This window comes from Danio rerio, chromosome 6, assembly GCF_052040795.2.
Source record: "Danio rerio strain M-AB ecotype USA chromosome 6, GRCz13ab, whole genome shotgun sequence".
Taxonomy (NCBI): domain Eukaryota; kingdom Metazoa; phylum Chordata; class Actinopteri; order Cypriniformes; family Danionidae; genus Danio; species Danio rerio.
This window is the reverse complement of record NC_141026.1, coordinates 56,085,468-56,112,680: the sequence shown is the minus strand read 5'-3', so window position 1 is coordinate 56,112,680 and position 27,213 is coordinate 56,085,468. Positions and strand designations below refer to the sequence as shown.

The 27,213-nt window shown below is 38.0% G+C and overlaps 2 protein-coding genes across 5 annotated transcripts in view; both read left to right on the top strand.

The window, feature by feature from the left end:
• Positions 1–27,213, top strand: part of slc12a5a (solute carrier family 12 member 5a) — a 2,560,186-nt gene that overhangs the window by 2,489,899 nt on the left and 43,074 nt on the right. The gene's annotated exons all lie outside the window — the stretch shown is intronic.
• Positions 1,437–25,446, top strand: hyal2a (hyaluronidase 2a). 4 transcript variants are annotated; one of them, XR_015494336.1, is made up of 6 exons: positions 1,437–1,646; positions 6,085–7,023; positions 18,087–18,176; positions 19,483–21,164; positions 21,622–22,819; positions 25,017–25,446. XR_015494336.1 is itself a non-coding variant. In XM_087258198.1 (4 exons), exons 1-4 carry the CDS (start codon positions 1,638–1,640, stop codon positions 19,870–19,872), a joined length of 1,428 nt encoding a protein of 475 aa, XP_087114324.1. In that variant the 5' UTR covers positions 1,437–1,637; the 3' UTR covers positions 19,873–21,312. The 4 variants fall into 4 exon arrangements, 1 of the variants encoding a protein (XP_087114324.1); XR_015494337.1 differs by having other exon boundaries at positions 19,483–21,172; positions 21,719–22,819; positions 23,903–25,446; XR_015494339.1 differs by lacking the exons at positions 19,483–21,164; positions 25,017–25,446 and having other exon boundaries at positions 18,087–18,312; positions 21,597–22,202.

The window sequence follows — 27,213 nt, the reverse complement described above, 5'->3', positions numbered from 1 at the left end:
CCATACAGATTTAACCTGAGAGATAAAGTTCAAGCACTGATCTATAATAGATACGTGATTACAAGCTGCGCGGGAGCGATTACAACTTATAACACACAATTAAACGCATATTTTGCAAACTAAACAAAACGAGAACTAAAGAAACTGGTCCATTTGAACTGTAAAAGTTACTGATAAAGCCCCTGTCAAAGTCTGACAAAGCCCTATAGTCTCTGCTGCTCATTCAATAGCAAACGGCTGACGAATCCCGCATTGCAGCGTAGGTTAATGTATCAAAAATCATAAAAATGACAGGAACAAACACAGCACATGGTTGGCTATACTGTGGTATTGTTGTGAAAATGAACTTCAACCCTTCATTCCCCGCAGCCAAATCTCCCTCTGTCAGTGATCGTCATCTTCGCGTCATGATCAGTCCCGTGATCCCCCGCACATCCACTAGTGTGTGGAGTGAAAGCGCATGCAAATCGGAACTGAAAGTACATATTTGGTGATGTACCGCATCAACGTCGATGCAATCAAACAAAAGATCCGAACCCAACTTGATTTGTTTATTCGACTCCGCGTTGACTATTTCACTAAAGAATCAATAGATTTAAACATGCTGCACTTTTAGATTTAAACCTCATTCCCTTTTCATTCGCTTAGAGCTGTGTTACACACTGCATGGAAGCTCATTTTTAAAAACCCATAATAGGAACTCTTTAAACTCAATATTGCTTACCACATAACAAAAGTTTATGCATAGTCTTGATGTTTGTCTTATGCAGAGATGCCCTAGTAGGGCCCAGGGGCCAAAGTTGGCATATGGTAACCTTTGATTTGGCCCATCATCCCATCTGAGAAGAGAAGAAGAATGATGAGAATTGTCAATTAAAATTTAATGTGACCTTTTTGTTTGTTGCTTTTGTTTTTAAAAGCTAGCTGAAATGAAATGTTTTAATAAAATGGTGTAAATTGATCAGATTTTGTTTAAATGTACACACTGTCACCCCGCAATCCAGAGACTTGGGTGAGCAAATCAAGTCAGAGTGCTTGCATTCAGCATTGAACACCACTTTCTTATAAATTGTTATAAATGTGCTTGCTTGTTTTTTATGCAATACGTTATAATTTAAAAAGTTATACAGCATTAGTTAAATACAATTAAAAGTAATGTTTTCTATTTATTATACTATATGAATATTATTCTACTGAAATATTATGAAATAAATTAAGAAATGGCAATTCAATGTAATATAGTTTGGTATATTTACCTTCGGCTCCCTTGTTCTCAATATTTGAATTTTGGCCCATCATACGAAAAAGTTTGGGCACCCCTGGTCTAAAAATGGGGGGAAAAGACCTTCGTTTGAACACATTTCTCTCATTTGCATAGAGGAAAACACGCCCCTGTGTGAGCTGCAATAAAGCCACGCCCCCTGCAGCGAATCAATGAAACTTCTGAGAGCGGCGCTTTGAAGTCCTCGCACAGATAAAGGCGTCTCGGATGAAGAATGCGAGCAGATTCTCGCATATACATTCATATTTGCAGACGAATATTCGCGAACGTTTCTATGTCGGAGGCAACAGGCGACACAGATTTACAGCGCAACCACAGGATGGAGTTATTTATCTGGGAATGACTCTTATTTTTAATGTCAAAGGTGAGTTTTTCTTCCCACCGAAAAGTTGTTTTGATGCTCTGTGGATGATTTCAACTGACTAATAATCGTTTAAACACTTTTATAACTCTCAGAAATGTTTAAATATAGTATTATTAGCCCAAGATGTTGTACTTTAATAGTTCAGAGTGATTTAACTGAGCTGTTTTCTTCAAATATGAATGAATTCAGTTAATTTCCTCGACGAAAATGAGACTAAATGAATTAAACGACTACATGATTGAGCCGTAAGTTTAGTGTTGATAATATATCAACAATTGTACAGAATTTAATGATTATTGGAGATTGTGGGGTCTGTAATTTTGCATTAATGAGAAGCATCTGGTGAAAAGAAGATAAGCATATTCATTTTCTTTTAGCTTTCATCTTTACTACTATATAAGAAACAAAGGAGATCTTATAAGGCCTCATTCATGTTTCTTTTTATCATAGGTCAGAGAGATCAGAGTCTGATCTGGACATTCTGCCATCAGGCATCTTTCTATGAACTGTATAATTGTGTATGATGTTAAAATAATCTATTATTAGCCCAAGATGTTGTTCTTTAATAGTTCAGAGTGATTTAACTGAGTTGTTTTCTTTAAATATGAACAAATACAGTTCATTTTCTCGACAAAAATTAGATAAAATGAATTAAACGACTACACGATAGAGCTGTAAGTTTAATGTAGCCAACGTTAATAATATATATGAGCAGTTCCAGCATTATGGATGTGACATTTGCAGGAAACACTCAAAACATAAATTCGCATCGTACATGTTAACATTATTTTGAAACTTTTGTTTATATTTTCCACAACAACTGACCACAGAGTTAAGGGAGCAGAAAAATATCAATCTGTAAAAATTGTTTGTATTTTAAATGAGATAAGCAAACATGCGTTGCGGATGTGTCAAAAAAAGTCTGTGGTTTACAGTATACAACATACTTTGTAGAAATGCTGTCAATTAAACTGCACAACCCCCCACCCCCCCCTCCCCCCCCCCCCCCAAAAAAAATATGGTAACTCAAAGAGTAGTTTGAACACACTGACAGATGCAGTTTTGAGAATTTCTAAAGTACTATAAAATACTTGCTCAGCAAAAAAAAAACAGAAATGGTTTCTGTATTTTGGTGAAAACTAAACATTTTTTCATGTCAAGGTTGATATTTGCATGGAATTGCTCATATATATCATCAATTGGACAAAATTAAATGATTATTGGAGATTGTGAGGTCTGTAATTTTGCATTAATGAGAAGCATCTGATGAATAGGAGATTCATAAGCATATTCATTGTCTTTTAGCTTTAGTTTGATCGTTTTTATTTAATTTTATTTATTTATTCTTAGAATGTTATTATAATATTATTCAATTTATTATTATTATTTATAATATTTTTAATTCACTTCAAGAAGTCTGATTGTGATTTTTTTTAAAGATGGAAATAAGGCACTTGGAATTTGAATAACATTATATTAATATGCATTTTTTTAATGCTGAGCAAAGACTAATCACAATTATTCACATCCAAAATGAAAGTTTATTTTGACATAATATATATGGAAGGAGTTGTTTATCCGGGAATGACTCTTATTTTTAATGTCAAAGGTGAGTTTTTCTTCCCACCAAAAAGTTGTTTTGATGCTCTGTGGATGATTTCAATGGACTACTGATGGTTTAAACACTTTTACACTCTCAGAAATGTCAAAATAATGAATTATTAGCTCAAGATGTTGTTCTTTAATAGTTCAGAGTGATTTAACTGAGTTGTTTTCTTTAAATATAAACAAATACAGTTCATTTTCTCGACATAAATGAGACAAAATTAATTAAACGACTACACAATAGCGCTATAAGATGAATGTAGATAATATACATCAACAATTGTACAAAATTGAATGATTATTGGAGATTGTGAGTTCTGTAATTTTGCATTAATGAGAAGCATCTGATGGAGATTAAACTTATTAATTTTCTTTTAGCTTTCACCTTTACTACTATATAAGAAGAATATAATATATATAAGAAATATAAGATCTTGAAAGGCCTCATTCATGTTTCTGTTTATCATAGGTCAGAGAGATCAGTGTCTGATCTGGCCATTCTGCCGTCAGGCGTCTTTCTATGAATTGTATTATTGTGTATGATGTTACATGAAAGCAGGATTTGAAATGTCCTTCATAACGCACAGATTACATTAGATCTCTCTGCCGTCTTATATGGCAAAATAAACGTTTATGTATGTGATAAATTACAGTTAACACATAATATTTAATGTTGTAATAATTAGTATAATATTTACTTCAGTAAAAAGACAGATTGTACCATAATGTAACACAATATTTTATTATAAATAATGAATTGTAAAGAATGTTATAATATTTAATTTAGTAAAGGTCAGATTGTATTTTCTGTGATAGTGGACAGCACACATTTTCACCGCTTACGTTACACAAAAAAAAAACAATTTAAAATGTTAATATTTTTAGATTATTTAGAACAATTGCTTTATTAAAATGATCCCTTTTTTAGTTTCTAATAAATTATTACTATTATAGTCTAAATGGATTGCAATGAACAATGTGATATTATTTAATTTGAGAAATATATGTGTTGGGCGACACAGTGGCGCAGTAGGTAGTGCTGTCGCCTCACAACGAGAAGGTTGCTGGTTTGAGCCTCGTTCTCCCTGTTCTCCCTGCGTTTGTGTGGGTTTCCTCTGGGTGCTTGAGTTTCCCCCACAGTCCAAAGACATGCGGTACAGGTGAATTGGGTAAGCTAAATTGTCCATAGTGTATGAGTGTGAATGAGTGTGTGTGGATGTTTCCCAGAGATGGGTTGCGGCTGGAAGGGCATTCGCTGCGCAAAAACATGCTGGATAAGTAGGCGGTTCATTCCGCTGTGGCGACCCTGGATTAATAAAGAGACTAAGCCGAAAAGAAAATGATTGAATGAAACAGGACATTATAATGTTGGAATTATCCACAGCTCGAGTGAACTTGGTACAAATAAGTACATTAATGATCTGAACATTAGCTGCTGACAATATCTTCATGTTTATCGCACAAAACAATGATCAGGATCCAGAATGATTGCCTTATACTTGATGATACTTGATACTGTACTTTGTTTTTGTCTTTTGTTTTTCTGTTCAACTTCTATTCATTGGGGGGGGGGGGGGGGGGGGGCTTAGTTGAATTGATATATTTTATTATAGTGTTTTTTCCAGCTTGTATGCATTGTTAACAATAAATAAAAGAGAAAAAAAAGATAAAAGTTTTTTTTTAGTTCCCAAATTTTTCTTGCCAATCTTAAGCCAATTGTAATGGTTTGTTTTGGTTCAATTTGGAATTTCCACAACCCTCGCAGAGCTCAGGGGATCAGAATGAGCGCTCCTATTTGTAGAGCTGTGAACCTACACTAGTCTCACGGTTCGGTTCGGTTACGATTATCATGCCATCGATTCGGTTCAATTCGATATTTCGGTGCATCACGGTGCTTTCCATACACAGTTTTATATTTTCTTCACAGCAGCAGCATAATATTAAAATGTATGAATATATTTATATTTATATACTATTTGTAATACAATTTTGTCATTTAATACAAACAGTCAGATATATAAACTGTAACTTTAAACAAAACGAGCATTAAGCAAATAATATAAACAAATATAAATATCCAGCTCAATTTCTGATCCTGGTCTAGTTCTCTTACACCTCTTTAATTGGTCACACCCTCAACAAAAACGTTTGCGATTGGCTCTTGCGCGCTGCGCTTTTCACTGATGAATGAGAGCGGCAGGCGGCAGCGGCGATCTCACAGCTGATGCATGATAAACACGGTGGAAAAAACTCTGCAGACACTCGCTCGTTTCTGTATCCAGAAGTATCGCTGTAAAACAGCCGAGAGGAGAAGAAAAGCCACGCCAGCAGGTCAAATGGGCCACTGTGTGTGTGTGTGTGTGTGAGAGAGAGAGAGAAATGGAGTACTTTCATTCTCTCAATCTCAGTGTAATAGGGGCTTTTGTTGTATATGTCAGTGAAAGACTGATCCAGCAAACACACACAGTGAAATTGTGCACAGTTTATGAGTTTTAAGTAGTTAGAGCATTGTAAATACTCGCGATCGGCTTCCTCACGACAGAGCGCATATGATGTAAATGATGTCATTAATAACCGGTTATGATTATTACTGAACCGATACCGAATTGTCCGCGTCTGCATCATGTTGCACCGAAGAAACGATTAATTTTGACACCCCTACCTATTTGGCCCCACCCTGATCCATAAGTATTGTTTTTTAAAACTGTATCGTGTGTATCCTTGACGAATTAAGTGTATTCACTTTTTTTGGCAAATAAAAAGAAAGAACCTGATATTAATTGACTCAATTCTGCTTTTTGTATCATTACAATTTGTGTTTTTTTCACATCAGCCCTTATCTTGGAGAACCAAAGTGATGGCTCATTGGATTCGACTTTACTGGAGAATCTGTTTGCTGGTTCATCTAACTCTAGCTGAAGATCTGAAGCCCACCAGATGGCCTCTCTACCCCCAAAAACCTCTGGTTCTGGTTTGGAACGCCCCAACCGAAGACTGCAGGCCTCGCCACAAAGTTCATTTCCAGCTCGATCAGTTTCAGATCGTGGCTTCACCAAATCAAGGCTTCACCAAGCAGAACCTCACCATCTTTTACAAAGACCGCCTGGGCCTGTATCCTCATTATGAGGACGGTACTGCCGTCAATGGTGGCCTACCACAAATCGCCAGCCTCACGCAACATCTAGAGAAGATGCCGGAGGGAATTGAGAAGTACATTCGAGACCCGTTGGCTAAAGGTCTGGCTGTCATCGATTGGGAGGAATGGCGTCCATTGTGGATACGAAATTGGGAAGCTAAAGAAATTTACAAAAGACAGTCAAAGCATTTGGTGAGCCAAAAAAACCCGGATTGGACTTCTTCCCAGATAAGCAAAACAGCCCAAATGGAGTTTGAGTTGTCCAGTCGTAAATTCATGCAGGAGACCTTACGCTTGGCTAAAAGTTTGCGCCCTCACCAATTGTGGGGCTTCTACCTCTTCCCTGACTGCTACAACCACGACTACCGTAACAGTCTGGAGAGCTATACGGGGCGCTGTCCGGATGTGGAGTTGGTCAGAAACGACCTGCTCAAGTGGCTGTGGACTGAAAGCACAGCACTCTTTCCTTCAATCTACATGGGCTCTGTGTTGCGTTCAACATCCTTCGGGCGCCAGTTTGTCCGAAACCGGGTGAAGGAGGGAATGAGATTGGCATCGGTGGGAGAGGGACTGGCACGTCCTGTTTTTGTCTACAGCCGCCCTACGTATGCCAATGAGCTGGAAGTGCTGACAGAGGTGAGATTATAGAAAAGTGCTTGATGTGCAGGGATAGAACAATGAAGTCCAGCTTGTTGGGTTCATCTAATGTGGTATATGCACAGGGATGTTTCCTTTTCAGTCAGCCAGCATAAGAGCTTCCTGTGAACTGTCAAGCCATTACAAAACCTTTTTAGTTGAGACCTGATGTTTTAGTAAGCCCCAAATTTTAGTATGTAAATAGTTTCAGCATACCAAAAAGGTTTTAGTATGGTTTAAATTTTTACTCAAGTGAGACAAGTGTGGTGCTAATCGACAACAGAAGGCACCAATAATGGTCCATTCACCATACTAATCAAGCAATACAACTGTTTATTGCTGGTACACACAGCTGATATCAGTTATCACAATAATATTCAATAATCATGAATCATACTCATGAACATCATTAATCGAAATACAACAAAATTGCATAAAAGGCTTATAATGCGAAATAAAGATGAGATAACATGAATAAAAGACAGATAATGAAAACTTCAAGCCATTTGATACAAGTGTTTACAACCTCAGAGACGTGCCATCATTTTCCTCTTCAAAGACGGGGGAGCCTGTTGCAGTCACATTGGAAAACCAACACGTGTGTCAGAGAATGCCGGGCGATGTGTACTTATCTCACGGCTGAGCTTTCAATGTTCCAGCAAGAAACCCTCACCTTTATTGTCAAAATTTGGGTGCTGGCCAAAGGTCGGTCTAATAGGTAAGAGAGTTGATTGAGTTGATCAGGCCCACCTTCTCTCTCAGCTAGGTGCACATTATTTTTGATTGCAAAGCACAAATTTGAGGTTTGTAGTGTCAGCATGATTATCTAGAGTCAATATTTTACCTCCTGAAATTTGGAGAAAGTTAACCTTAAGGTCCGGAGACCCTTCTCTGGTTATTTGGTCATGCTTAAGTGTCAATATTTTACCTCCTGAAATTTGGAGAAAGGTGTGAAGTTAACCTAAAGGTCATGAGACCCTTCTCTGTTCATTTGCTTGTTTGTTGAGTGCAAAAGGAGAAAAACAAAAAAATATGCCATTTGTTACGCCTGATTTCTTTAAAAATCTGCAATCTTCACCACCTGATAGATATATATAATATAAAGTGCTTCTCAGAGCGCACAAGAATCACTGCATTAAATTCCATTTATTCTGCCCCATGTCTTTACAATTTGGAAATTTATTTTACCCCGGTATTTTCAGTGGAGTTTTTGTACTAGCCTGCAGATACTGACGCCACTTACACCGTCTTTCATCTCATTCTACTCTTGAACAACTAAATGATTGGTTAAGTCTATTTAACTGATTGTATTTTAATTATATTACAACATGGATGCATGCTGTAAAAGGGTCTTTATTGTTGGCTGAAAAACACTAGCTGTGCATAAACAGCCCATTGGCACTTAGCTATAAGCCAGTGGTAGGCAAACTTTTTAGACCCTAGGGCCACATCAAGTTTTGCAAACCAAGTAAAGGGCCACGTGTCAAATCCTTCAAAAAATAACTTGTTTACAGTGACTATGCATGGTACATGTAATATCGGACAGAAAAATATCACATTAACATTCATTCATTAATTTTCTTTTCGGCTTAGTCCCTTTATTAACCTAGGGTTGCCACAGCGGAATGAACCGCCAACTTATCCAGCATATGTTTTATGCATTGGATACCCTTCCAGCTGCAACCTATGTCTGGGAAACATCCATACACACTCATACACTACGGACTAAATTTATTTTACCTAATTCACCTGTAGCGCACGGAGGGAGGACATGCGAACTCCACACAGAAACGTCAACTGACCCAGCCGAGGCTTGAACCAGCGACCTTCTTGCTGTGAGGCGATAGCACTACCTACCGCGTATCACATTAACACAAAACTGATTTTTTTTAATAGTTATTATTGAGTCAAATTTACAAGTCAAATTAATTTGCACTGCTATTTATATTTATCATCACTTATCAATCATCTTAAAACAATAAAATAGTCTCTTATAAAATATAATAATGATAATAATAATAATGTAATAATTTTTACAGTGGAGAACAGAAACGATATCGTCTGATAGAAAAAATCTCATATTAACACTTAAATTCTTAACTACTTAGTCAAATTACAATAATCTAATCCCCGCTGCTATTAGAATATACAGATCAATCATCATAAAACATGACAAAACCACAAATCTTTGATAAAATAACTTTTTTGAAGTGGATGTGTGCATGCAAAATATATTCTATGACAAAAATGAACACATTTAACCAGCATTTACTGTATGATTTGAGTCAAATTCACAACAATCTCATTTGAGCTTGAATTAATATGCTTGTATCAGTCATTATAAAACTATGAGATAAAACCGAAGAAGAATCTTGTTATTCCAAGTTATGTTATTATGAGTGTGTTAATGTGAACAATGAGCTTGAAAATAAAGCTATATTAATATCATCAGCAACACTCTCGCAAAATACCCAGCTGATTCAGTGCACTGCTTTTTTTCTTGTCAACAAAAAGGCAGTGTGGTGCACCTCACGTTTTTAGAACGTAAATGCGCGTTCGGTGTGATCGCCCCCTTTAATTGGGTGGTAGTCTTTAAAAACAGCAATACTTTCTTGGCATATTAGATCTACCGATTTCTGTCTGATATTAGTGAAGTAGTATAATTTGTTGTCCATTCTACCTTAAACACACGACATTCAGAGTCAAATTTCTTTTTTTAGAATCCTACAACATATATTCAGATATTGCAGAAAAGGACATTGTGATGTGTTAAAGAATAGTGTTGGAGATTTAGCTACCCTTTAATGTTCTCATATTTATGACAAAATTTTTAAAGCAAAGCAAAGCAAAGTTATAAAGCAAATTCAATACATTTAATTTTAATCTTTATTTTATACATGTAGCTTAATATATATATATATATATTTCTATTTATTTTTATATTTTTTAATTTTAAGGTTTGGATATTTATGAGCAATAACTCTTACAGAAAATAAATTCTGGTACTGTTCAACTAAATATTCATTTATATTCAAATATTCATTAATGAATAGGGATGTAGCGGTATGAGAATTTCATGGTACGATAATGCCTCGGTATGAATGGAACGGTACGGTATTTATTGAATAATTTACAGGAAAAACAAAACTAATGAAAAGACTCAAAGTGCCAAAAGTGTTTATTTACCTTAGCACTGAACATATCAATGACATACAAATTAGCCATCTATCTGTAAGTTTCGAAACAGGAACCTCAATTTTTCAATTTTAATAACAAAAAACTATTAAACCATATAAAAAAAATAAAGTGTCAATTTAGTATTGTTGAAAACTCATCACATTCAACATTTAATCACTCACTCACTCAGATAGAGATGGGTTTTTAAAGAAAAATTATCATATAACTATAATCTGGTAAAAGCTGGGATCTCTGGGCATGTCCCCTGCAACAGAAAAAAACCCTCTCATTAGGGACTGATGTTTCTGGGACAGAGAGATATGATTAAGCCAAGGTTGACAGCAGTGGGTAACGCTGTGCATTGTCTTTCCACCAATTGAGAGGACAAGACATGAGTGAGATAGAGGTCTCTTTGCGGTACAAGTCAATATCTGCATCAGTCTGAACAGTGTGCTGTGTTCTGCAGTCCCCATGACTGTTATTAGTCGTATCCCCGACTTATATTTCACCACAGTCTGGCAGTGCCTGCATATTGTTTTTTTCTTTGTCTGTCACCTTTTCTCCTTTTTCGTATCTTTTTAGAAAGAAACCGAAATGCTTCCACACATCCGACTTAAAACCCGCTTTAGGTTCGATCATTTCCAGCTCTTTTTCTTCCCCACTACTAGCAACACACTCCATTTCCGCATTACTGGATCTGTAGTGACAACAGACCGCAAAGGATGATGGCCACGCCTAGGCTGATGGGAATTGTAGTTCCCGCTACCTCCCGTTCACTTCATTCGCTTAAGCAAACGTTTCTCAGAAATATAGTTTTATTGAGTCATGCGCCTACGGTAATATTGAAAAAAATTACTATTGCGGTATGACGGTATTTACAATATTGTAACATCCCTATAAATGAACATTGAAAATTACATTATTTTAATATAATCAGTTGTGAACTGAAGTGGGCCGGTCGCTTGAAACTCCAGGGCTGAAAAGGAGTCCCACTCCAACCCTGGTTATTTCTATAGGGTGGCACGGTGGCTCAGTGGTTAGCTCTGCAGCCTCACAGCGAGAAGGTCACTGATTCGAGTCCCTACTGGGCCAGTTGGCATTTCTGAATGGAGTTTGCATGTTCTCCCAGTGTTCGCATGGGTGTCCTCCAGGTGCTCCGGTTTCCCCCACAGTCCAAAGACATGCGCTATACATGTAGGTGAATTGAATAAACTAAATTGGCCGAAGTGTATGAGTGTGTGTATGCGTGTGTGAATGAATGTGTATGGGTGTTTCCAGTACTGGGTTGTGACTGGAAGTGCATCTGCTGCATAAGACATATGCTGGAATAGTTGGTGGTTCATTCCGCTGTGGCGACCCCTGATAAATAAAGGACTAAGCCGAAGGAAAATGAATGAATGACTAAATGAATGTTGTTTCAATTGGAGATATTATGACATGTTTGATAGGAAAAATGTAGCCATGTAGTCAATGAGGTTAGAAACTTGTGTTGTTACTGATAAAGTAAATAATCCCGGCTGTAGACATTTAGACATCTTTAGCGAACATTACACTCTAAAGTAAGCTGGAAGTGTAAAAAGTATAATAGGCTTTTAAAACATTGTACAGAGAAAGAGACTAACAGCTAAAGCTGGTCTGATAGTAAAGCATACATATAGCAACAGTTGCTTTGGTAGCAGAGATCAATATTTTGTTAGGTTGGGCTTAACAAAAACACAGTTATTTTAATTGCTCCATCTGACCTGCAGCTGATCTGAGACATGTAACAGAATGTGCGGAAATGAGGTTTGACCTTAAAGGACAAAATATTCCATTAAGCTGACATTGACTCTCCAGACTGTTTGTTCAGATGCCAGAAAGATGCTTTCTGAGGATCCGCAAATAGTTCTTCTATTGTGTTTGTTAGTTATAGACAGGCACACACACACACACACACACACACACACACACACACAAACACACATACACATACACATATACACACACATACAGTGCTCAGCATACATGAGTACACTCCATTTTGAAAATAAATATTTTGATCCATTTCTCAGTGAACATCTTTAGAAATTGAAAGATAATTGAAATAAATGTAAGCAAAATATTGCAAAAAAAGAAATTGCAACCTACAAAATTTCAACTAAATTTTTCTTTTTTTTTTTGCTTCTTATGATTTTTCTTCTTTTTTAAATTTGCATTTAATATTTTTCTATAACATAAATTTGGCTGTACTAGTTTTTGGAGCGTCAACATAAGTTATTTTGTTCGATAAGCTCCAGATTTGGCTTCAGTACTGACTAATTCAATGTATATACACAATATAATATTGTATACAGTTGAAACCAGATGTTTACATACACTGTATAAAAAGGCACATAACCATTTAAAAAAAAAGTCAGATGTTAATGTGACTAAACCTTTCCTTTGTTTAGTAAGGTAGTATTATCAGATTAGTTTCTGTTGTGGTTAATAGCAGAATAATGAGAGAGAGATTTTTTTGAGAAATTATTATAACTTTTCTTGAAAGTCAAGATTATTATGCCTCTGAAAAAGCTCTGATGATGGTGTCAAGGTTTTGATGTCAAGGTTTTGGTGTCAAGGTTTTTCTGATTGGCTAATTGACAACATTTGAGATAATTGGAGGCACAACAGTAGAAAAGTATTTAAGGAAAACCTCAAACACACTGCTTCATTGTGTGACAACACGGGAAAATCAATAAGCCAGAATCAACAAAAAAGCCAGATTACAATTTGCTAAATTACACTGGGAAACGAGACATGTCCTGTGGTCTGACTTAACTAATATTGAACTGTTTGGCCATAATGACCAGTGTTACATTTGGAGGACAAAGGGGAAAGCTTACAAGCATAGGACTGTAAAGTATGGGAGGGCAGCATCATGTTGTGGGGTTGTTTTGCTGCAGGAGGGACTGGTCCACTTCCCAGCATAGATGGCATCACGAAGAAAGAACATCATGTAGAAATACTGAAGCAACATCTCAAGACATCAGCCAGGAAATTAAAACTTGGCCACAAATGGGTCTTCCAAACTGACCCTAAGCATACTGCCAAATTAGTTAAAATGTGCTTCAAGGACAACAGAGTGAATGTTTTGGAGTGGCCATAACAAAGCCCTGATCTCAGTCCTGTAGAACTTTTGTGGGCAGAGTTGAAAAAGCTTGTGCGAGCAAGACAGCCTACAAATCTGACTCAGTTACATCAATTCTGTCAGGATGAATGGGCCAAAAACTATTGTGAGAAGCTTGTGGAAGGATACCCAAAACATTCGACTAAAGTTATAAAGTTTAAAAGCAAAGCTACAAAAATTCAGAGGAAATGTGTGTCAACTTTTGACTGTCTAGAAATTAATAAAAAAATCGGAAAAAAAAACCTCTTATTATTTTGGCATTTAGCAAATGTAAATAATTTAGGTAATCCTAACAGAGTAAAACGTTTAGTATGATTTTCCATCAGACATTTAAAAACTAATGGTTATGTTGCTTTTTTTAGAGTGTATGTAAACTTCTGATTTCAACTGTAGCTTCCTGTTAAAATATGGATTTAAAATATAGATTTGTGTGGGGTGTACTTATATATGCTGAGTACTGTATACACCCACAACATGTAAGACAACATGTATTAATAATAATAAAGATTTTCAATACAATTAATAATCGTGATGAAATCTGGAAATGTCAAGTTTCATTTTGTTAAAGCTTTATTTTTGTTGTCTTCTGTACTAAATAAATAGTCCAAGAAAATTTGATTCTGCTGCACTTTCATAACATTGCTGTGTTCATTTGATCATCCAGACCAGCCTTGCAGTTTACTGAAGATTAAAGCGAGTGTTTGCGCATGTGATCTTTGTGTGGTTTGCCACTTTTCCTTGCATAACCATCATCTCTGCTCTTTATCTCTGAATCTGTGTGTGTGTGTGTGTGTTTGCGGGAGAACAGGAAGGGTGCTGGTCACATTTTCAGTGCCACCACCCACCACACCATTCCAGCTGATTTCCTACATTTTATTTTCCATTTTCCAAGTTTATAATGCTGTTACAAAACCAACACAGTCTCATTCCGAAAACGTATCTATTTCTGGAGACCGCCAAATACGTACAAGGAGAATCAGGGTATATTCAGTCTATGCCATATATGTTCAAACAAATAAAAGGAAAACTAACGAAAAACATGATTTTGGCTTGATTTTTGTTTAGGATAGGAAAATGGATAAACGACTTTAATATTGATTATACACATGTAGGCGGTGCTGAAACGCCCCTTTTTCACTGGTTAGTCAACCAAAACTGAGCTTGTGACACCCCCTCAAAAATTAGTCCTCTGGGAATCAGCACCCAGGCTTTTAATTATTATTATTTAATTATATACTGTATATAAACGAAGTTTACATATTCTATCATTTGATCAGTTAGCAGGCTTACATTTGTTGCGTATAAATTAAATAAAAGCATAAATTAGCATTATTTTTACACATTTGTCATTAAAATAAGGTCAAAATAAGGTCAAATTTCCGAGCAGAGACTGGTTTGCATGATTGCTTCTGAGCAAGACCTATATAATAATAATAATAATAATAATAATACGAAAAGACTAAGCCGGAAAGAAAATGAATGAATAATAATAATATATGCCTATAGTTTGCTGTCAAACGTCTTGCTGCAGTGCACCTGATGCTGAGCAAAGAACCATTTCGGAGCAGAACCTGTTTGTCTTGATTCTTTCACAGCTACTGTAGGCCTAAATAATAATAATATTACTATTAATAACAATAATAATAATAATAAAGGCAACGCGGTGGCTCATAGGGTAGCACAATCGCCTCACAGCAAGAAGGCAGCTGGTTCGAGCCTCGGCTGGGTCAGTTGGCATTTCTGTGTAGAGTTTGCATGTTCTCCCCGTGGGTTCGCGTGGGTCATGCCCAACTGAGTCTGGTTTCTCTCAAGGTTTTTTTTTTCTTCACTCACCAATCGGTGAAGTTTTTTTTCCCACTCCGCTGTCGCCAGCAGCTTACATGGTTTGGGATCGGTAGAGCTACCCATTGATGAATTTGCTCTTCAGTGTTTGGACTCTCAGTAATGATTTTAAACCACACTGAACTGAGCTAAACTGAACTGAACTTAAACAATAAAAACTGAACTACTCTGTTACAATTTACTATTTTACATTTATGTGAAGCTGCTTTGACACAATCGACATTGTAAAAGCGCTATACAAAAAAAGCTGAATTGAATTTTCTCCTGGTGCTCCGGTTTCCCCCACAGCCAAAGACATGCGCTATAGGTAAATTGGGTAAGCTAAATACACACTAATTGGTAGTGTGTGTGTGTGTGTGTGTATGGGTGTTTCCCAGTGATGGGTTGCAGCTGGAACGGCATCCGCTGCGTGAAAAATATGCATGATTTGTTGGCTCATTCCACTGTGACAACCCCAGACTAATAAAGGGACTAAGCCAAAAAGAAAATTAATGAATAATAATAATTGTGATAATAATAATAAACATTGTTTATTTAGTGTTTTTTATTGTACACAAAGGGTTGTTTACAAAGGGAAGCTTTTTTTCAAGGGTGGGGTCACAAGCTCAGATGTGGTTGACCAATTAGATTAAAAAGGATGTTTCAGCACCGTCTACATGTGTATAATGAATTTTAAAGGTCATTTATTCATTTTCCTACCCTAAAATAAATAAATAAATAAATAAAATAAAAAACCGAGCCAAAATCTTGTTTTTTAGTTGTTTTTTTTGGGAGCAAAAGAAACAAAAATGAAAAACCTAATTTTACTTAGTTTTCGTTTTTTTGTTTGAAAATGGATATGGAATAGATGGAAGAGACCCTGATTAAGTAGCTAGGTTTTTTGTAGTTTTGTTTTCGCGAATCCATCAAAGGCTGCTGTGTATGCTTTTTGAGCTCTCAAATTTCTCTCACGAGCGCCATTCATGCCTGCTGTTCTCATGTAAACGCACCAGAGGCCACTAATGACTAACTGACTGACCGATCGACTGAACCACTGTCCTGTTTGCCTAAACCCAACCGATAGTGTTTTCAAAAGCACCGATTAACCCCAAAACCGATTGAAAGCTGTCTATATGAAGGTAAGCGTTCAGCTGGTAAGCACAAAAAGGAACGGCATCATACCGCCCTAATGTGTTCATTAGAGCAGCACAATTCTGGCTAAAATGAGAATCGTGATTTTTTTTTTGCTTAAAATAAAGATCACGATTTTCACACGATTCTGTAGATGTAAAATAAAGGTATGGTAAAAACAAGCACATCGATAATAATATTATGTGTAGGTCTTATGGTTTCTATAAATAATTCTATTCTACTTATAATAATTCTGATGTTGAATTATTATGTTTGAGATATATGCTTGCAATCTGTCATATTAGACAAATTGATTCACTGGTAAAATCAGACATTTGCCATTATCAGATTATATTCAACAATATATAGGCTAGAGTAGTTATACTGACACTTTAAACATTTATTTTCATGCACAACTGTGGGTTCACTATGAAAGAAAAAACATATCAAACGCTTGTCGTAATCATAACTCTAAAATGCGATATGATCATTTAAATGAAGTGCACACTTTCGGTTTCATTTTGACAGCTTAAGGCTGATTTATACTTCTACGTCAAACGCCGGCGTATGCTACGGCGCTGACGCATAGCCCTTCGCTGTGGCCGTCAGCGTCGCTGACGTGCACCTCTCAAAAAATGTAACTACACGTCGCAATGACGCGTAGCGTAAGCTCTGTGATTGGTCGGCTTGGTAGCTCTGATGAGTCTGGGCGGGACCGAGAGCCGCGTGAATGGTGCGAGCCTGATGGAGCGATTGTTTACAAGTGTGGAGGAGCTCCGGATGGATAGTTTTGTTCTGTGTTTACCTCATGGTTAAAGTTGTTGCACGTCCGCCGGTTCCTGCCTCAAAATGAGCGAGTTTGAGTCACTTGTACATTCAGGAAGTGTTCAGAAAAGCAAAACAGAAGCGAAGAAACTCGACACAGAGGAACATTTACACCTCACTGCCCACTAGCGTTTCGGAGATGTTAATGCAGACCAACAGAGACAGCAGAAGTATAAATGCACAGCTCAGCTTACGTTGCCTGCGCCGTGAGTTACGCCGGTCACTTGAAGCAGAAGTATAAATCAGGCTTAAGTGCTTGTTCATACTTTGCGCGCGGCTCCCAAACGATCACTCTGTGCCACAAACTGAATATTATTTACAACTGTATTACCTGTTACTCGCAGTCGCAACATATGCAGGTTCTGTTCACTAAAGTACACGCGTGCGTCTATCATTAAGTAGAGCGCACAGCCTCTCTGTGATTACAGCTCACGGTCAGCAGCTCACGTCACGTGACGATTTCCCGGCCGCGAAAACATCATTATATTACGACAAAAATGACATTTTTAGGTGAATTACACCTTGTAAATACAGTATGTGACTCATTCAACATCATTTGGAGGTGTCAATGTCACTGAGCAACGTGTGTGAAACAATGAAAAGACTCGTGCAGCCGCCTTTTCTTCTCTCCTGAACTTGAAAATATGAATGGCAGAATCGTAGAAATGCTGGATTAAGATCATCGAGGGGGTCGAATCGAGATCCTTTTAACAATTAATTGTGCAGCTCTAGTGTTCATTTTAAAAATCAAACGCAGCCGTACATACTTTTGGCTACATAATTTGCGTTCTCCAGAACCATATATAGGGCTACGTTTTCAGAATGAGCCCATGTTGTACAAAACACTCCCCATTCAATATCTGGGTCCTTGACCTACAGATTTCAGGGTTAAATATTCAACATATATTAATATTTATATTTCTTTAATAATTAACCATTTGTTTCCTTATTTGTGTGTGCGCAGACTGATCTGGTGTCCACCATTGGAGAAAGTGTGGCTCTGGGCGCAGCTGGTATCGTTCTCTGGGGTGACGCTGCTTATGCCAGCAGCAATGTAAGCATTCATACACCACATTATTCATTCATTCATTTTCCTTTGGCGTAGTCCCTTTATTCAGTTACAGTGGAGTGAACCGCCAACTTATCCAGCATATGTTTTACACAGTGGATACCCTTCCAGCTGCAACCCAGTACTGGGAAACATCCATACACACCCATTCACACACACACACTATGGTCATAATATTTAAATCACCTATAGTGTATGTCTTTGGATTGTGGGGGAAACCAGAGCACCCGGAGGAAATCCACGCCAATACGGGGAGAACATGCAAACTCCACACAGAAATGCCAACTGACCCAGCCGAGGCTTGAACCAGCGACCGTCTTGCTGTGAGGCGGCAGTGCTGCCCTCAATTGATTAAGTTATCTTGCATGGGGATGTTGTAAGAATGTGTACACATTAGGGGTGTCACGATTTCGATTTTTAATTTTTAATCGACCTGTCGACAGAACTAAACCCTCTCCTCTTTCAATGAAGTCGCCGGTGTGGAAGTATTTTGGATTTCCAGTTAGTTATGTTGACAACGTTCGTGTTGTCGACAAAAAAAAACACAGTTTGCAAGCTCTGCTATGTACGTATTACCGTTGGGATGATAGATGATGGGCGCATCGCGATCCTCCGCCCTGCACCCGTTGCAAATCCGCTCGCGAAAAATACACACTCAGGCCCTGTTTACACTGTCTTTGTTTTTAAATGGTATTTTAGAACGACAACGATCCACATCCACACTGGCGTGTAGCATTTCTGAGCAGCCCTCCTTCCTCACTACCGCTGAAAACGCACATCACGTGACCACACACACTCATTCACACACAGATACAGACGCACACACATTGTCATGCGCTCGAGACAGCGGGTCAAGGCAGTCAGCGGGTCAGTAGACTGCTTCCATCTTTTACTTTCACACAAGTACTTAGTCATTTTAGCGAACACCTCAGATACTGTTGGCTGGTTTCTGTTGGTTGTGCACCTTTTTTACCGACGCCATTATAACGACGCAGATCACTGCCTATTCACGAGTGCCGCAGAAAAAAGTGATTGACAGGTTGTAATTATGTGTGTATCTTGCCTTTATTCATTTACTGTATGGTTTGTTTATGGGTAAAACAAAGACCATGCAGGTCAGGTAGTTTAAACGGTAGGCTACTAATAATTGATTCGTAATTAATTATTCATAGTCGAAAATCGAATCGAATCAAGACTTTAGAATCGAAAATGTAATCGAATCGAGGATTTGGAGGATCGTGACACCCTTAGTACACATTTGTGATTGACAATTGTTTTTTAAATCACACAGGCCAGTTGTTCCAGTATAAACCAGTACTTGCGCGGTCCACTGGGCCAGTACCTGCTGAACGTCTCCACTGCTGCCGAGCAGTGCAGTGGCTTTCTGTGCAGTTCTCATGGACGGTGTCTGCGCAGGCATGCAGACACGGACACATATCTGCATCTCGACCCAAAGACGCACACAATAGTCGGCCAAGGGAGTGAAATGCGTGTGCGAGGAGATTTGAGCGTTGAAGAGCACCGGCGGATGACTAAAGACTTCCAGTGCCAGTGTTTCAGCGGGTATCAGGGCGAAAGATGTGATCTTGAGGACCCTCTTCAGCAGCGAGGGCATGGAAATACACTTAAAGCACTATGGATTTATCCTCTCTCTCCACTCCTGCTGCATTTATTGACATGAGCAAACTAATGTTCGTGCTTATGCAATGCTGGTCAGTGCTCTCCAAACGCTGTTGTGACAAGGTTTCCTGAAGTCATGAGGGTGAGCTTGAAATTGCAACTTATAAGTGTAAACACAGGAAACTCAAAGTTCCTCTGAGTTTAAATAAGCACTTTTGTTTGCTGTCACGCATTACTCACACAACATTCGAGCCAGATGCAGAATATTGTGCAACAGGATCATCACATGAGATTTAATGACTAACTCTGACTCTTATAGATGACTTGTTCTTTATCTTTGAGTCACCGTTAAGGATTTGGATAGTTTGGGTTTAAGCGTTAATTCAGAACATGTGACTGTAAAGATGCTGGCTGTCTAACACTAAACTGCAGAATGCAAATGTTAATAGACCTTTCGATAAGCCCCGCCCTCTTAGTTGCTGTTGCTGCGCCTGTCAAGCTTTCGCGCCTGGCTTGTCTATTACAATGTGCAAGCGCCAGTGTCAGACGTTGCCAGGGATTTAATTAGACATTTATGGCGAACAGGTGGTATATCCGAGAAAGCAAGACAAAAGAAGGACTGCAGTATGCATTACAGGGGTATATTCACAACATAATAGGCGACCGATTAGAGAATAATTCAATCAAAATTGAAGCTAGCTTAGCCTAGCCGCCTCATACGCCTCATACCATTCAACAGATTAGCTCATGCACAGCAGGAGAGGTGACATTTAAAAATAACCTAATAATAACAGATTAAACTGTGATTTCTCTTTTTTAGCCAAAAAGCCTGATAGATTAATGTTGTGCAATGAAATATAGCGTTACTAACCGACCAGGAAACGTGCTTCTACATCATTCATCCGTAGACAGAGCAGCCAGAAAGAGAAAATGGTCCCACTTTATATTAAGTTTCCCTAACTACTATGCACTTACATCAAAAAAATAAATACAATATACTTACTGTGTTTATAATGTATTTGAGAACACTTGTGGTTGGGTTATGGACAGGTTTGGTGGTATGGGTAGGTTTAAGGGTAGGTTAAGGTGTAAGGGATGGTCAACAGTGTATTTACAAATGTAATTACAAAAGCTAATTACAGATGTAATTACATACATTTATTTTATCAAGCATAAGTATACAGTAAATACATGTATTTACACAATAAGTACATTGTAGCAAACTATTAATTCCTGTGTAAGTACATATTAGTTAAGGCCACTTAATATAAAGTGGGACCAAGAAAATTGATGGATTTGTGCCTAATATTAGCATCATTGACCCATAACAATGTACAGTAACTATATCTGTCAGTATGTTTGTGTTCTCTTCATCCAGTTTCTATTCCAATTAGCATTAATAAATAAATATAAATAAATTATATTTATTTATTTACATAAATAAATTGAATTGCAAATCAGGGCGAAGCAGTGGCACAGTAGGTAGTGCTGTCGCCTCACAGCAAGAAGGTCGCTGGGTCACTGGTTCGAGCCTCGGCTCAGTTGGCGTTTCTGTGTCGAGTTTGCATGTTCTCCCTGCGGTTGTGTGGGTTTCCTCCGGGTGCTCCGGTTTCCCCCACAGGCACAACTTATGGTTGCTAAGCCACGATTGGTTGGTGGCGGTATTTGGGTGTGACTTAGCGGAGGTTCAGTTACACACAAGTATGTGACATAGGCTCATTCTGAAAATGTACCCCCATATATACATTTCTGGAGATCGTGAATTATGTCCGAGGCTCGAACCAGCAACCTTTTTGCTGTGAGGTGACAGTGCTATCCACTGTGCCACCGCGCCGCCCCTATACACTGTAAAAAAAAATCTTAAAATAACGGCTGTTAAATTATAGACATTTATCGTAAAGTAACAGACAGTAAATTACACAAATAAACTGGAAATTATAATTTTGGTAAATTTCAGTAATTTACCGTCCTTTATTTTATGGTAAATGTCAAATGGCCAAGTAAATTTAATGGCCGTTATTTCACGTTTTATTTTTGGCAACCCAGCTAAAGTAAAAACGTACAATATCAGATTTTTTTACTGTGTAGTTATATCACAACAACTAAAAAAAAAGCTACCAGTGTTGGGCAGTTGCGTCGCTACTAAGTAGTGATGCTACTAGCTTAGCTACGTTTCTCAGTAGAGTGGCTGTAGCGTTACTACATTCTAAATCAAATAAAGTACCACACTAGCGTCCACAAAAACATTTACCGTTCGTAGATCATTAAGTGACGCCACTGCCATTCACAGAGCTGTGAAGCCGGTGTCTGGCTGATGAATGTTAATCCATATGATAGCGAGAATGGCAAACTCTTCTTCTTCGTGTTTTATGGTGGTCGAAAACAAACCTTTTGGTAAATTACTGCCACCTCTCGCTATGGATTGATGTCGCCAATCAATCATTGGGCTGACACGAGAAACTTGCTTGATGGAAAGATGACTGTAGAGGAATTATTTCTGAAGCAGGACCAAACCTCGAAGTACATGTCTTAAAGTTAATTCTGATGCTTTGTTCTTGTTAGAATTTAATTTGTATTAAATGTAGTCACAAATGTGCCCAAGTGCACTTACATGAAAAAATATAGCAAATACTAAATACTGTGTACAATACAATACAGTACTAAAAATATTTAAAATACTATAGTGTTTTTGAACAATACTATAGGGAAGTAGCTACCATTGAAGACTAATATTGCACCTGCTGCATCAATAATACAGCAGCAAAGTTCCTTGATTGTTACGCCAGAATCAGCGTATATTTCCTGGCCATATTGGTCTAGAAAATAGCAACTTTTCATTTTTCTGTCGGTCTTAGTAAACAATGTTGCTACAGAAGAGTCAAGCTTTAAATAGAAATATTATGTAATCTCTTTTGGTCATTTTTGTGCAATATGCTAATGGTCTAATCCGATTTAATAATCTATGCTAAGCTATGCTAAATGTGATCCCGACAGACCTGGGGCCTCATGTAAGAAGACTTGCGTGGAAATCTTACTAAAAAATTGCGTACGCACAAAGCTGTAAATGTGCGTACGCAGAAAAAAATTCAGATGTATGAAACACTGCGTACGCCGAATCTCACGCATATTCTTTTGTACATCTGAATGAACGTGAAACTGAGCGCAACATGCACGAGCACAAAACCCCTCCCTGCCTCCGCCCCTGTATGAATATGCTAATGACTATGCTAATGGAAAAACCCAACGAAAAAGCAAAGGCAAAATCAAGCAAAAAGAAAAACTTTGAACAGAATGTGAATTGGAGGTGCTGCTTTGGGAGGTAGACCGGAGAAAAGCGGCGTTATTTGCAAGTTTGTTCTCCGGAATAAACAACAAAAGAAAAAAATAGAGTGGAAGAGTTTAGCTGATGCGGTTAACACAGTTGGGTCTGAACATCGCACTGAGTGCATTAAAAAATAGAAATAGTGTGGTTTATATCTGTAAAATGTTGCAGAACGCTGAACAGTCTCAGTGGCGCTACTCGTAAGACGAATGTGATCATGAATTGATATGTTCGAGCATGAACTTGGCTCGAATCCAGCGTCTGATGAACTCTTTCTTGTTTTTTCCCCCGCTACTTATCAGATTTTGCCAACTATTTATCACGAGAAAGACAAGTAGGAATCATCAATAAGTTCATATCAATAAGCATCATATTTTATTTGCACATTTATTGAATGGAAATGTTTCTGATTCACGCATGCAAATTCATCTTCAGATAGTGTCTTTATAGCAATGTGCGTGCGGTAGATTGCTCAGATTACATTGGGAAAACAGGCGACTGCTGCAAATTGTGCTTTAATGTTTAGCTGGTCAAATGTATGGTATGGAAACCTTATATACCTGCTGAACCCGTCTCATACAGCTGCCATTGCAAGGCTCAGACACTTTGTAGAGAGGAATTTAACACAACTGCCTCTAGGAGTCGCCAATGGAAATAAAACAGACACGCACAAAAAATGTGCGTACGCCTGCCATAAAGCTGCCGTGAAGCTGCGCACATTCCCACGTTCAGTTCATTGTTAGTAAATCCAAACGTGAGCGATTCTGAGCGTGAAACCTGGCGTACGCAAAGTTTTTACGCCAGGTTTCATGCTTAGAATCGCTCACGTTTGGATTTACTAACGATGAACTGAATGTGGGAATGTGCTTTATGGCTGGCGTGCGCACATTTTTTGTGCGTGTCTGTTTTATTTTTATTGGCGACTCCTAGAGGCAGTTGTGTTAAATTGCTCTCTACAAAGTGTCTGAGCCTTGCAATGGCAGCTGTATGAGACGGGTTCATCTAGCAGGTATATAAGGTTTCCATACCATACAGTTGACCAGCCAAACATTAAAGCGCAAATTGCAGCGGTCGCCTGTTTTCCCAATGTAATCTGAGCTATCTACTGCACGCACATTGCTATAAAGACACTATCTGAAGATGAATTTGCATGCGTGAATCAGAAACATTTCCATTCAATAAATGTGCAAATAAAATATGATGCACAGACTTATTAATGTGTCTTTCTCATGATAAATAGTTGGCAAAATCTGATATGTAGCGGGGGAAAAAAGAAGAAAGAGTTCATCAGACACTAGATTCGAACCGAGTTCATGCTCGAATGAGTCAAAATATGTTGACATGCGTCTTACGAGCTGCGCCACTGAGACTGTTATGTGCACTGCAACATTTTACACCTATAAATCACACTATTTCTTTTTTAATTTACTCAGTGCGATGTTCAGACCCAACTGTGTTAACCGCATCAGCTAAACTCTCCCACTCTATTTTTAAATTTTGTTGTTAATTCCGGAGAACAAACTTTCAAATAACACCGCTTTTCTCCGGTCTACCTCCGAAAGCAGCACCTCCAATTCACATTCTGTTCAAAGTTTTTCTTTTTCTTGCTTTTGCCATTGCTTTTTCGTTGGGTTTTGCCAAAGTAGAGTCATTTGCATATTCATACAGGGGCGGAGGCAGGGAGGGGTTTTGTGCTCGTGCATGTTGCGCTCAGTTTCACGTTCATTCGGATGTACAAAAGAACATGCGTGGGATTCGCCGTACGCAGAGTTTCATACATCTGAATTTTTTTCTGCGTACACACATTTACAGCTTTGTGCGTACGCAATGTTTTAATATGATTTCTACGCAAGTCTTCGTACATGAGGCCCCCGGAAGATCAGCTGAATGGATTCAACAATGGTAAAACTCATCTGTTTAACTCTAAGTGCCAGGGCACAGCAAGCTGAATCAGGCCAATGAGCCGACCATCAGCTCAAAGGGAGTTGTAAAATGAGCCCATTTTCCAAAAAAAGTAGAGCGTTGCTTTAAAATGAGACTACTTGTGCTGGAAATGATGCAATGATGTGTTTGATTTTGACTTGTGTGTCATTTCCTGATCACAACCCCTGCTTCCTGTCCTTTTCTGTCCTGTGAAGGCAAAATAAATAATGAAGAGGAAACCACTAAAGGCCTGACAGTAATGCATATCCTGCTGTTTGAAAACATTTTGCGACTTCGGATTATATCCTCTGTTTTAGTGTTTCATGTACTAATTGTTTATTTACAGTTTATTACGATTGTTTACACTCTAAAATAAAAATGTCCACACAATTTGCTAAATTCTACTCCAAGGAGCAAAACACCCATTACACACAATGTCTGCTTCACTCTTTTTGCAAAACATTACACACAGTGATTTGTAAAACTCTACACACATTTGAACACCTTAGACATAGATAAGGATTGTGACGTTATTTATTTGTCATTACAAAGCCCTGGATTGCCAATGACCACGTTAATGAACGAATTGGATAAACACATCCACAAGGTGTTGAAGCACACATGTGCTAATTTGAAAACCCAGCACTCAGGTGTGCTATAAAGGGCAGCAGGTGAGTTCACCTGTATTCATCAAAAACAGAAGGAGCAGTAGAAGAGGGAAAATACCAAGTTTTGGCATCAAAATTAAACAGGTGTGTTTAACTTACTCATTAGGCAGCAAAAAACTTTTAATTAATATTTTAAGTCCTCTGTACGTAACACTTTAATTTCTTTAAATGATTCACCATGTCTCTGTTTGAAATGATTGGTTGTGTCTGAAATTATGCCTTGACAACTGCACTGAGTGGTCGATATATGTTATTTGGCACAAGACGGTCATTTTGCTTGTGATGCTGAATTTTGCTGAAGCGCTGCAGGACAGAGGCACTCATCTGAAGAAAGAGAAAAGTTAAATTAGTAAGTAGATATTTAAATGCTTATATAAATTTTTCTAAATTGATGTAATCAATCTGTATGTGTGTGAATGAGTGTATATGAACGTTTCCCATTGATGGGTTGCAGCTGGAAGGGCATCCGCTGCGTAAAACATATGCTGGATAAGTTGGCGGTTCATTCCGCTGTGGTGACCCCAGATTAATAAAGGGACTAAGCCGAAAAGAAAATGAATGAATGAAGTTGGTGGTTCATTCCGCTGCGGCGACCTCCGATTAATAAAGGGACTAAGCCAGAGAGAAAATGAATAAATGAAGTTGGCGGTTCATTCCGCTGTGGCGACCCCAGATTAATAAAGAGACTAAGCCGAAAAGAAAATGAATGAATGAAATACACACAGGGGAGGCACAGTGGGTAGCGCTGTTGCCTTACAGCAAGAAGGTTGCTGGTTCAAATCCTGGCTGGGTCAGTTGGCATTTCTGCATGTTCTCCCCCGTGTTGGTGTGGGTTTCCTCCAGGTGCTCCGGTTTCCCCCACTGTCCAAACACATGCAGTATAGGTGAATTGGGTAAGCTAATTGTATGTGTGTATGTCCTGGTTAGGTGTTAAGCGTTGGGGTATTGACCCACCTTGTAAAAATTAGATGTTACAAAACACCAACATGGTGCGGCTATAAACTTCGATATAAACTGCCCTGGGAGTGAGTAAGTAAAGAACATAAAAGCTGAAAATGTTGAAAGTTTAGTCTATTAGCCATTTTAAGATATCTGTACGTAAACATTTAAGTTAGCCTACTTAAGCATTTATGTTCCAGCCCTAAACATTTTAAATTATCTCTGCTTAAACATTTAAGTTATCTGTCCTTAAACATTTTAAATGATCTCTGCTTAAACATTTAAGTTATCTGTCCTTAAACATTTTAAATTATCTGTGCTTAAACATTTGAGTTAGCCGTACTTAGACATTTAAGCTATCTGTACTTAAACATTTAAGTCATCCGTACTTGAGCATTTATGTCATCTGTGCTTAAACATTTAAGTTAGCCACACTTAAACATTTAAGTTAACCGTACTTACACATTTTAAATGATCTGTTTAAACATTTTAGTTATCTGCACTTAAACATTTAAGTTAGCCATACTTAAACATTTAAGTTAACCGTACT